General features: G+C 47.7%; 1 protein-coding gene across 5 annotated transcripts in view; it reads left to right on the top strand.

Moving 5' to 3' along the window:
• ATP8B4 (ATPase phospholipid transporting 8B4 (putative)) overlaps nucleotides 1-12,457 on the top strand; it is a 500,578-nt gene that overhangs the window by 29,579 nt on the left and 458,542 nt on the right. For all 5 annotated transcript variants that reach the window (XM_075345819.1, XM_075345815.1, XM_075345817.1 and 2 more), the window contains exon 3: nucleotides 8,859-8,926. In XM_075345819.1, the coding sequence (XP_075201934.1) occupies nucleotides 8,899-8,926 (28 nt within the window). In that variant the 5' untranslated portion in view covers nucleotides 8,859-8,898. The remainder of the gene's footprint in view (nucleotides 1-8,858; nucleotides 8,927-12,457) is intronic.

Below are 12,457 nucleotides of genomic sequence, written 5' to 3'. Positions count from 1 at the left end.
AACCCTTCCTTCCTGCACCAATTTCTAAGCCATGTATTTATCTCCCTAAGCTCCCACTGTCTTTCTAGTGACGCTCTTGGCACCGGTAGTATTTCTGAAAACACCACCTTGGAGGTCCTGGACTTCAGCCTCTCTCCTAGTTCCCTGTAATTATTTTTAAGGACCTTCCACCTGCCTCTAACTTTGTCATTAGTACCAGTACTTTGTCATTGTTAACCAGTTAAGTCCCACTGTAAATATCTGACAGTGGGATTTGACATGTGGCGGCAGAGGGGCGTGTCATTGCCTGCTCCAATCCGTGCGCCCATGACAGCCAAGGGTTAGTTGATCACCCCTGTGTCTGTCACTATGATTCTCTTGAAAAAAGGTCCGTAGAGTCTCTGTTAGGAGTCTCAACACAGAACTAGCCAGATATCCCTCCGGGAAGGACCTAGCCAAGGAGTGGCTCTTTTTAGGAGACCACCATAACCACCATATTAAGTGGCCCTTTTAGTCAATATCAAACTCTTTGACGAGTTTAAAGATATGACAAGGGAAATACCAAGGCCAGATATCCATCCAGAGACAGTTGTTTCGGGGTGTTGCCCCTCATCAGTGTGAAGTAGGATTCTGGCCAGGTGGGAGCAATGCCTAGTAGACCAACAAAACAAAACAATCACTGATCCCGGAGGGATATCTGGCTAGTTCTGTGTTGAGACTCCTAACAGAGGCTCCACTGACCTTTTTTCATTTGCATACTTCCCAGGGGGCAATGCACCTAGGATTTCACTGTTTGAGTGCCTTTGTTGGCTGCTGGAAGTGTTTTCTCTGGCTGTTCTCCCCCAGATCAGTGATTGTTTTGTTTTACTATGATCCGCTTAGCTGGCGTTCATGGGAGATTGTCATTTCTGCTATACAGAGTAGTGCCTCCTGGAGGAAGGGGAGGAAAAACAAAAATGGAAAATGGGCATGGTATGAAGGGGTTAAAGGTTTGTTATTGACAAAAAGCTAGAGGCAAAACTAAAGAAAATGGAATTAAAATCCCTTAAAAAATAAACAAATATACCGTATTTTTCGGATTATAAGACGCACTTTTTCTCCCAAAAATTTGGGAGGAAAATGAGGGGTGCATCTTAAAATCAAAATATACAGTTAGGTCCAGAAATATTTGGACAGTGACACAAGTTTTGTTATTTTAGCTGTTTACAAAAACATGTTCAGAAATACAATTATATATATATATAATATGGGCTGAAAGTGTACACTCCCAGCTGCAATATGAGAGTTTTCACATCCAAATCGGAGAAAGGGTTTAGGAATCATAGCTCTGTAATGCATAGCCTCCTCTTTTTCAAGGGACCAAAAGTAATTGGACAAGGGACGCTAAGGGCTGCAATTAACTCTGAAGGCGTCTCCCTCGTTAACCTGTAATCAATGAAGTAGTTAAAAGGTCTGGGGTTGATTACAGGTGTGTGGTTTTGCATTTGGAAGCTGTTGCTGTGACCAGACAACATGCGGTCTAAGGAACTCTCAATTGAGGTGAAGCAGAACATCCTGAGGCTGAAAAAAAAGAAAAAATCCATCAGAGAGATAGCAGACATGCTTGGAGTAGCAAAATCAACAGTTGGGTACATTCTGAGAAAAAAGGAATTGACTGGTGAGCTTGGGAACTCAAAAAGGCCTGGGCGTCCACGGATGACAACAGTGGTGGATGATCGCCGCATACTTTCTTTGGTGAAGAAGAACCCATTCACAACATCAACTGAAGTCCAGAACACTCTCAGTGAAGTAGGTGTATCTGTCTCTAAGTCAACAGTAAAGAGAAGACTCCATGAAAGTAAATACAAAGGGTTCACATCTAGATGCAAACCATTCATCAATTCCAAAAATAGACAGGCCAGAGTTAAATTTGCTGAAAAACACCTCATGAAGCCAGCTCAGTTCTGGAAAAGTATTCTATGGACAGATGAGACAAAGATCAACCTGTACCAGAATGATGGGAAGAAAAAAGTTTGGAGAAGAAAGGGAACGGCACATGATCCAAGGCACACCACATCCTCTGTAAAACATGGTGGAGGCAACGTGATGGCATGGGCATGCATGGCTTTCAATGGCACTGGGTCACTTGTGTTTTTTGATGACATAACAGCAGACAAGAGTAGCCGGATGAATTCTGAAGTGTACCGGAATATACTTTCAGCCCAGATTCAGCCAAATGCCGCAAAGTTGATTGGACGGCGCTTCATAGTACAGATGGACAATGACCCCAAGCATACAGCCAAAGCTACCCAGGAGTTCATGAGTGCAAAAAAGTAGAACATTCTGCAATGGCCAAGTCAATCACCAGATCTTAACCCAATTGAGCATGCATTTCACTTGCTCAAATCCAGACTTAAGACGGAAAGACCCACAAACAAGCAAGACCTGAAGGCTGCGGCTGTAAAGGCCTGGCAAAGCATTAAGAAGGAGGAAACCCAGCTTTTGGTGATGTCCATGGGTTCCAGACTTAAGGCAGTGATTGCCTCCAAAGGATTCGCAACAAAATATTGAAAATAAAAATATTTTGTTTGGGTTTGGTTTATTTGTCCAATTACTTTTGACCTCCTAAAATGTGGAGTGTTTGTAAAGAAATGTGTACAATTCCTACAATTTCTATCAGATATTTTTGTTCAAACCTTCAAATTAAACGTTACAATCTGCACTTGAATTCTGTTGTAGAGGTTTCATTTCAAATCCAATGTGGTGGCATGCAGAGCCCAACTCGCGAAAATTGTGTCACTGTCCAAATATTTCTGGACCTAACTGTAGCTTTACCTGGGAATCCTGTCTGTGCGGCGATCGGGCGGCCGGGTGCCTGTGGCTGCGTGCGGGTGGCAGCCGGGTACCTGTGCCTGCTTGCGGGCAGCAGTCAGATGCCTGTGTGCGGGAAGCAGCCGGGTGCCTGTCAGGCACCCGGCTGCCTTCCGCACACAAGCACCCGGCTGCTGCTCGCACACAGGCACAGGCACCCGGCTGCCACCCGCACGTAAGTACAGGTACCCGGCCGCTTGCACGCAGGGTGGGCGGGCCGCCTGCTGGCTGCCACTCTGTGCGTGAGGGCAGCTGTGCAGCAGGTTACCCAGTTTGTCCGCGGTCCCAGTTTCAAATGATGGCACCCGGGAGCGGGCGCGTGCGCAGATGGAGCTCTTGGATGAGAGCTCCATCTGCGCATGCGCCGCTCCAGGTGCCATCATTTGAACTGGGACCGCGGACACTGAGAAACTCACTGCACCGGCCTGCTGCACGACTCACCCGCCGACGCTGCTGCAGCCACCACGGACCCCGCGGCTCCTGCCAGCACGGACCCCGCCGCACCTGCCAGCACGGACCCCGCCGCACCTGCCAGCACGGACCCCGCCGCACCTGCCAGCACGGACCCCGCCGCACCTGCCAGCACGGACCCCGCCGCACCTGCCAGCACGGACCCCGCCGCACCTGCCACCACGGACCCCGCCGCACCTGTCACCATGGACCCCGCCGCCACTCCTGTGACCCCGCTTCACCACCACTGCTGCCCCCCTCCGGTAAGAGAACAACGGAGTATAAGACGGACCCCATTTTTTTTTTACCTTTTTTACCTTTTATTCATTCTAAATTTGGGGTGCGTCTTATAATCCGGTGCTTCTTATAAAGCGAAAAATACGGTGTGTGTGTGTGTGTGTATGTATGTATGTATGTATGTGTATGTGTGTGTATGTATTATATATATATATATATATATATATATATATCTCTATCTCTATCTCTCACAGCAAACACAGGGCAGCATTACTTGCCTTTCCAGGTCACAGCACATACTGATGAGACAACCACTCCAAACCTACCACTTCATGGAGGGGGTGATTGCACACAAATAGAGCTTGTGTACAGCGCTGGTCACACACATATAGTGCACGATGTCTGGCTTACAGCCTAATAATGATGCTTATACTATTAGATTAGGCAGGCTGCTGAGTACTGTGTACGTGCACCTCATCGGGACAGACATCCTAGTTTACAAGGCCTACATAGATGGGCATGGCTACACCCTGCATACAAATAAAGTGCAGAAAAATATATTTACAATATATGAGCTATTGGTCAATGTTTTGGCCAAAATATACAAAATTGCAACCCACATCAAGCATCATCACTGTCTTGTGAATCCCTACACTAAGATTAAAAGAAAAAGGAATTAAAATTTCTTCAAAAAAAGCAGAGAAAGGGCAACAGTATTTCCCTGCCCAGGTCACAGAAACTAGTGCACTACAGGAACCAGCAGCTCACCTGATAAAGATGGAGGCAACACAGTCATCAGCATTATGCACCTGCGTTTCCTCTATCTTTATCAGGGGGGGCTACTCCAGCCTGCTAGTGTATTACTTTATGTGACTTGGGCAGGTAAATACTGTTTACTTCTCTTTTCTGTTTGTTATTGACAACATTAAATACTAACATAAGGAGTGTACTGTGGTCTGTCCTATTGATTTATTTGATGCTGAAGGCATTTAATGGGGTTGTCCAGGTTTGACACAAAAGTCTGCATTCACTCTGTAATTACAGCCTTGTGAATCCTCACAGCGTGCACAATTCATGCTGTCAGGATTTCCGGGACAGGCGCTTTGAGCAGGTGGTCTTGTGATTGCAGATATATGATATGAATACTATCAGCCACAATCTGACTCAATACAAGTGAATTTAGTGAGGCCACATGCAGTTGTAGTCGAAATGTGGCTGGAAGTATACAAATCGCATGCTTGCAGTCACATGACCGCCTGTTCCCAGAGCCTGCATCGGAGAATCCAGACAGTATGCATTGTGCGCGCTGTGAGGACTCACAAGTCTGCAGTCACGTAGAGTACCACAGTGTCAAACCCCTGGACAATCGCTTTCATTTAAAATGGGGTTAAATTGTTTGCATTAAAGTTTCAGTGTTAGTTTGTATTGCTAATAGCTACTGCACACGATTGAATTCTCCTCTTCAGGGATTGGGGAAAACCGTTAGGTAATGTTTAGTGCGAATAAAATGCCACTTATTGTAAGTGAGATGTATTACTATTCTCCTGTGTGTTCCTGAGTGCCGATGGGCTGTGCAGCTTGATGAAGAACGTGTACTAGAAGCCGTGGTAGAAAAAGAAATGAATAGTTTTGTTAAACTTTTTGTGTATTTGAAAATATGGAGATTTTTTTTTTTTTTTTAAATCTTAACATTTCCCAGTAATGAACACATGGCATAAATTTTTTTTTTTCTTTTTCTCCCCTAAAGCGTATTTTTGGGCATTTTGTCAGTGGTTACAATGTTTCGTGTTCATTTTTAGTTGGTATTTTAAGTGGGGTTTTTTTTTTTTTTTTTTGGTGGTCGGCCCTCTTATGGGGTCAACTTGGAAGTGTTGTTTTTGATTAGTTTTTTTAATACATTAAAGGGGTGGTTCACCCATATTTTTTATTGTCTAGTTCGATATTATATTGAGAAACAATGTTTCTCTCAAATACCTTGTGTTGGCAATAATGCCTGTGAGAGGCGCTATTGCAGACCGCTGTTCCCCGTCCAGTGACGTCAACGTCAAGTGCTGCACACGCCACATCCGTGCAGCCGGCTACATTCTTCCAGACTCTGAGCTGTGAGCGGTGTTTCATTGCTGTCACTGCCCATATGCTCCCCCCTCCCTCCTTCCTCACAGCAAAGCGCGTCTCCTGCTCCCTCCTCCCCTCCTCCCCTCCTCCCCTCCTCCCCTCCTCCCCTCCTCCCCTCCTCCCCTCCTCCCCTCCTACCCTCCTCCCCTCCTCCCCTCCTCCCCTCCTCCCCTCCTCCCCTTCTCCCCCCCCTCCCCTCCTCCCCTCCTCCTCTCCTCCTCCCTTACAGCACAGCGCGTCTCCTGCTCCCTCCTCCCTCCCCCCTCCTCCCTTCCCCCTCCTCCCTTCCCCCTCCTCCCTTCCCCCTCCTCCCCCCTCCCTCCTCCTTCCTCCCTTACAGCACAGCGCGTCTCATACTCCCCCCTCCCTCCTAGCACAGCGCGTCTCCTACTCCCCCCCTCCCTCCTAGCACAGCGCGTCTCCTGCTCCCCCCTCCCTCCTCCCTGCTCCCTCCTCCCTTACAGCACAGCGCGTCTCCTGCTCCCCCTCCCTCCTCCCTTACAGCACAGTGCGTCTCCTGCTCCCCCTCCCTTACAGCACAGCACGTCTCCTGCTCCCCCCTCCCTCCTCCCTTACAGCACAGTGCGTCTCCTGCTCCCCCTCCCTCCTCCCTTACAGCACAGTGCGTCTCCTGCTCCCCCTACCTCCTAGCACAGGGCGTCTCCTACCTCCCCCCCCCCCTCCCTCCTTCCTGATCCCTCCTCCCTTACAGCACAGCGCGTCTCCTGCTCCCCCTCCCTCCTCCCTCACAGCACAGCGCGTCTCCTGCTCCCCCCTCCCCCCTCTCTCCTCCCTCACAGCACAGCGCGTCTCCTGCTCCCCCTCCCTCCTCCCTCCTCGCAGAACGCTGCAATTAAGAGGCGCGCTGTGCTGTGAGGGAGGAGGAGCAGGGCTCAGAATACAGCCGGCTGCACGGATGTGACGTGTGCAGCACTTGACGGAGACGTCACTGGAGCGGGAACAGCGGTCTGCAATAGCGCCTCTCACAGGCATTATTGCCAACACAAGGTTTTTGAGAGAAACATTGTTTCTCAATATAATATCGATCTAGACAATAAAAAATATGGGGGAACCACCCTTTTAAGCAATGAAAATGGAACATGAGCTGTTTTTTGTTTAGGCGAAAATGCTCACAAAGTGCTCCGGAGCATGCCTAGGCATCCTGTATGCATACTTTTAGGGTTCTTACACACTTGAGTTTTTTCCCTTCAGTTGCATTCCACCGCTTGGAAAACAGCGCAGTCAGTTAACGGATTTAGCTGCTTCCCATAGACTTGTATCCACCGGGCGGAAAGAACACAGCATGTAGCGTTTTTCTGCGCCTCCTAGAGCGTCAAAAAAATGCAATATACAGGATTCCGTCGGCGTCTGACATTTTTATAATGGAAGCCTATGGTGGCGGAATCCTTTAGAATCCGTCATTTGACAGATTCCTGTGACGGATCCGTCTTTACACAACTGTGCATGCTCAGTTGAGTAAATCGCTGAAAAAGAAAGCTACAACAGATTCCGTTGTTTTGCAGGATCCGTCGCTTCAGTTGTGCCACTATATGCAACATCCGTCACACAACACAATGCGACGGATGCCGTACAGTGCAAGTGTGAAACTAGCCTTAGCCTTCCCATTGACTTGCATTTTAAGCCTGAAGCTGAGAACGCCTGAAGAGTGATCCGTTCACGTCTTTTAACCGTTTGGCATTTTTGGAAACCTGAAGAATCTCCAAAACCTAAATCTACAAATTACAAGTGTTTTTATGTAGACGTGAATTTGTTCACTCTTTTGAGCGTTTCCTGAGCTCTTTCTAGGCGGACCTGCTCCAGATCCACATGAAACGAAAAAGGTCTAAAAAAACCCCCAAAACAGGAACAAAAAACTGTTTAATTTTTTAGCTTCCAAAGAATTGTGTGAAAAGGCAAGGTGTTTCTAGGTGGAATCTATTCCCTGTGACACCTGTCGCTGCCTCCATACATTATTCAGGTGCTCGCTGTCACTTACACTGCTTGGCCTGATGACCATCTTGTAGTTTGCCTTAAACTCTTATTTATTTTTCATGCCCTACATTACTTTGATTACCCTCTCGTAATTCCTCTATTGGTAAAGTCGTTTTCAGCTTCCCACAAATGAGTCATTTTTGAAGGCAAGTACGGTATATTGCTAGGAAAGACACAGGAAGCTTGCGCTGTTTCTCATGCATCCTTGGTTGGTTACGTTCAGTTGAGAACCACATGTACACTCAGAACAGGGGAGCCAGACACGGGGATGGGTTACTGTGACCAAATCCTTGTTACATTTCAGCTTCATTTATGTTCCTTGGTGGTCACATTGGTCAAACTGTAAGTTACATGATTTGTTATACAGCTCCTTGTGCTATTGTAGAAATGTGTTTTGTGTAGGTGAACTATTTAGCAATATGTCTAATACAGTAGTGCTGTGTCCTCCTGACAGTCATATGTCAGGGAGCCGCTGCCAGTGATTGCGGGCACTCCACCAGACCAGGCGCTGGCACGTAGACCGGGCATCTCCTTTATTTCCCTGTAAGTTTCTTTGTAGCTTTCTTCTTCTCCAGGGGCGATTCTTACTAATATTTCTAACTTTTCATCACATGGGCTCAAGCATGCTCCAAATCATATGACCGCTTTCTGCAAGTAGGGTTAACAAAATAAAGAGTGTAGAACAATACATGTTTCTGTGACTATTTTTCTATCAAAAAATAGCAACAGAAAGAGGAGATAAAAACTCCTCCAAAAATTTAATATACTCACAGCAAAAAAGATGGCAACCAGTCCAGTTAGCCCAGGCCAACACATCTATGCACAAACAGGATGCAGTCAAACCTCTCAACATGATGGACACTTCACAGGTGCAAGGTAAATTGCACACTAGTGGCGCGCATAGGGCACTGTTCACACTCGTATGCGCATGGTATCCAGCCAGCAACCTATTATCACGCCCTTACTATTAGGTTAGGCGGGTTACCCGGACACTACTCACTGCAGCACACAAGGGACAGTGAAAAAAATATTTTTTTGATATTTATTAGTGTAGGGACCCACAAGCATGAGGATCCGTGATGAGGATTGTGGGCTTATGTACATTGGCCGGAGTATTTTTCTATTCAAGATCCCAAATCAAATTTCCAATATTGCCTTTCCTTCTGTTTTGTGCTCATATATTTAGTGCTAAGTATCTAAGACTTTGCTAATGGACGCTTTATATTTATTTTCAGGTTGTACCGTAGCTTTGTGGGGAGTTGACCAGATTCTACTATGATGTGTAATAAGAAGAAAATGCTTGGTAGGTAACTTTTTTTTTTGTTCCTGTAAAAGTTTTAATGTATTTCCATTCTGGCAGTTAAACTGAGTGGGATACTCACCCTATGCGGTGAGCAAAATTTAGGATAATTTAATCATGGGTGTGTCTCCCTCTGGGGGGACCTTGGCTGAGTCTGAGACCAGAAGATCACAATGCATTATTGTGCGCAGGTCTGCAGCTTATGTTTAAATGTATTTGATTTCTTTTGGTGCTGTAGGGGTTAAAAGGTCTCTGTCATCAGGATTTTGCTATGTAATCTGAAGACTCTGTAAGAGTTAAAACAGAGAATTCAGTCCTGCTTCTCTTATCACAAAGTGTGTTCTTGTCTACCTGCAATGTTAGTTTAAGCTTCCTAGTTTTATCATTCGTAGACATGTGAGCTCCGGTCCGACTTTCTCCCCTCTGTGATTAGCAGCTTCTGTCTATGTAAATGTACACTGAAAGCCTGTATCCTGGTGTGAGCGAGGGCAGCTATCTGGAGTCTGCAGCATGCTAAATCTAAAATTTTTGATTCTGTAAGAACAGCTGCAGTCAGTAATTTAAGTGATACATTGTTGGAATTAGAGCCTGTTTGCCTACATTATGTTGTTCTCTGATGAGGTAGGAAAAACCTTCTGACAGATTCCCTTTAAAGACTCTTTCCTATCTCGTTATCCTTTGAAGCTTCAAAGGGAACCAATCGCCAGGATTTTCGTATATAACCTAAAGCCAGTGCCAGTGCTATGCTTGCACTATCAGGCTGATTTTCTATATACCATTAGTGGTCAGCTCGGATGTTTAGGTTTTGAAATTCAAGAAAGTAAAGTTTATAAAATTGTCAGCTGCTTGAGTGACAGCAGCTAAGGAGCAGATAATATCTGGGGGGAATTCATAGTTATCCCCTCCCCCTGTTAGAATTAGCATAAGTATTATACAAACGGCCCTGCCCCTTCTGGTCACATGAATATGACCTCAGCACAGGTCCTGGAAGAGAAAAGTTACATCGATTGTATGATATGTATGCTAATTCTATGGTAACAGGGGGGTGATAACTATGAAAACCCCCAGATATCTGACCCTCAGCTGCTGTCACTCAAGTAGCTGCTGATTTTTATAAATTTTTCTTTCTTGGATTTCAAAACCTAAACATCTGAGCTGACTACTAAATGTATGTAGAGAATCAGCCTGATAGCGCCAGTATAGCACTGGCTTAAGGTTATATACGAATATCCCAGTGACTGGTTCCCTTTAATCTCAGCTGCAGCTGTTTGTGACCACTCCCCTTTTCTATAAATAGTCATGTGTCTTAACATCTGATGTTGGTTATAGACTCTAATATCTAAGCTTTCCAGTTTGGAAGGAGCCAGTCTCTGGAAGAAGCTGACGTTTTGTGACAATTGAAGCTGTGGTGTTATCTGCATTGGAGATACTTGGAGTGTTTTTCCTTTTTGTGTCTATTTTCGCCTGTCTGAGTTACTACCGTTGTGTTGGATAATTGCAGTGGTGAGACTTGCGCTGTCACTGGCCTGCTCACTAGCCAGGGTGTTTTCAGGGCAGGCAAATGAGGGCCTAGGCACGTGATTGGTGACTGGGAAAAACAACCCATATATGGATGCTAGGGAATGCAGGGAACAGACTCAGGTGTGTGCAGGAGGTGACCCCCTCTCCTTAATGCCAGCCCACTGTTGTAGCGTGTTCCCGATGTATCCTGTTTGTTTTGGCGTTTGCTGGGGGTTCCCTTATTCCTGGCGGAACCACAGTAGTTACAGCGTGACAAATTTGTTCTAAATTGAGAAATAGTGAATAACCTGGGATAATGATTATCTTGCAAAGTTTTTTTTCTTTGTCGCTCCATTGGGAGACCCAGACAATTGGGTGTATAGCTTCTGCCTCCGGAGGCCACACAAAGTATTACACTTAAAAGTGTAAACCCCTCCCCTCTGCCTATACACCCCCCCGTGCATCACGGGCTCCTCAGTTTTTATGCTTTGTGTTGAAGGAGGCACACATGCACGCAAGCTCCACAATGTAGTCAGCAGCAGCTGCTGACTATATCGGATGGAAGAAAAGAGGGCCCATAACAGGGCCCCCGGCATGCTCCCTTCTCACCCCACTCTGGTCGGCGGTGCTGTAAGGTTGAGGTACCCATTGCGGGTACAAAGGCTGGAGCCACATGCTGTTTTCCTTCCCCATCCCTTAGGGGCTCTGGGTGAAGTGGGATCCTAACCGGTCACCATGCATGGGACCGTGCTCCCTCCGCAGCCCCTGGGGGAACCTGCTGGACAGGAGACCGGGTATCGTCAGGGACAGGCCCTGCTCCTCTGAGGTACTCTGTGTCCCCTTGGGGACGGCGCATAGAGCGCCTGTGTAACGGACGCTGCAGCACCTGCCGGGTGTTTTGCGTCGCCGGGACTACCGCGCCGACCCCGCTTGTTTGCCGGCCGCGCTAATAAATTTAGTCCCCGGCTTTTGCGGCCTAGTACCGCAAACTCCCGCCCCCGGGCCTGCCAGTCAGGGGTGAGGGCGGGACGCTAGACTGCATGTCAGCGGTGAGGGCTGGAGCATACTGAGGTATCCTCCTCCCCCCTCACTGAGCACTGCGGGGCACCAGATTCCCGCACTTTCTGAGGCAAGCCCACGGCTCCCTCCTCCTCTCAGAACGCTGGCAGCCATTCCTATCAGCACTTCTGACGCTGGAGAACTTCAGAGGGGAGACAACACCGAGCTCCACACCTCTGGGAGGCCCAGACAGGGAATCTGGTGGTCACACAACCGCTGAGGGCGGTCGGTAAGCCGCACCTGTTACTAGGTGCTGGCCCCCCTGGGTGCCGAAGTGTATATTTATATGCTTATATTGTATACATTTACTCTGTACGGCCGCACTATTTGCTTTTGGCTATATACCCTCACTGATTGCTCTAAGAGGAGACAACAGCATGTCGTCCGCAAAAAGCAAGGGTGCCAAGGCACAGGCTTATTTTGCATCCTGTACCTCATGTGCGGCTATGCTACCTGCAGGTTCCACCTACCTTCATTGTGTGCAATGCTCGGCCCCTGTGACACTCACTCAGCCGGAGCCTCAGCCACTGGTGGGACCCTCGGCCCCGGTGGAACCACCTGCTGCCACTGTCCAGGTGACAGGGACAGAGTTTGCAGTATTCGCTGACAAACTTTCTCAGTCTATGGATAGATGGTCTGCTAAGATACTAGAAGCTTTGCAGTCCAGACCGGTAACACAGGCCCCGGGCACTGTTGAATCATTGCCCCCAGGCCCCCCTCGGTTGGAGCAGCAAAGTGCTCCTGGGGCGACTCATAGGTCCCACGGTGAGGACTCCGACACGGACCGCAGTCCCAGACCGGCTAAGCGGGCTCGCTGGGAGCTTCCCTCGACTTCATCACACTGCTCAGGGTCTCAGCATGAGGACTCTCTGGAGGATGAAGCGGAGGTGGCAGATCAGGGCTCTGAGCCTGACGCCGCGCTCAACCTTGATACACCTGAAGGGGACGCCATAGTAAACGACCTTATAGCGTCCA

This window comes from Anomaloglossus baeobatrachus, chromosome 4 (assembly GCF_048569485.1).
Source record: "Anomaloglossus baeobatrachus isolate aAnoBae1 chromosome 4, aAnoBae1.hap1, whole genome shotgun sequence".
In the NCBI taxonomy this organism is placed as follows: domain Eukaryota; kingdom Metazoa; phylum Chordata; class Amphibia; order Anura; family Aromobatidae; genus Anomaloglossus; species Anomaloglossus baeobatrachus.
This window is presented reverse-complemented; position numbering and strand designations above follow the sequence as displayed.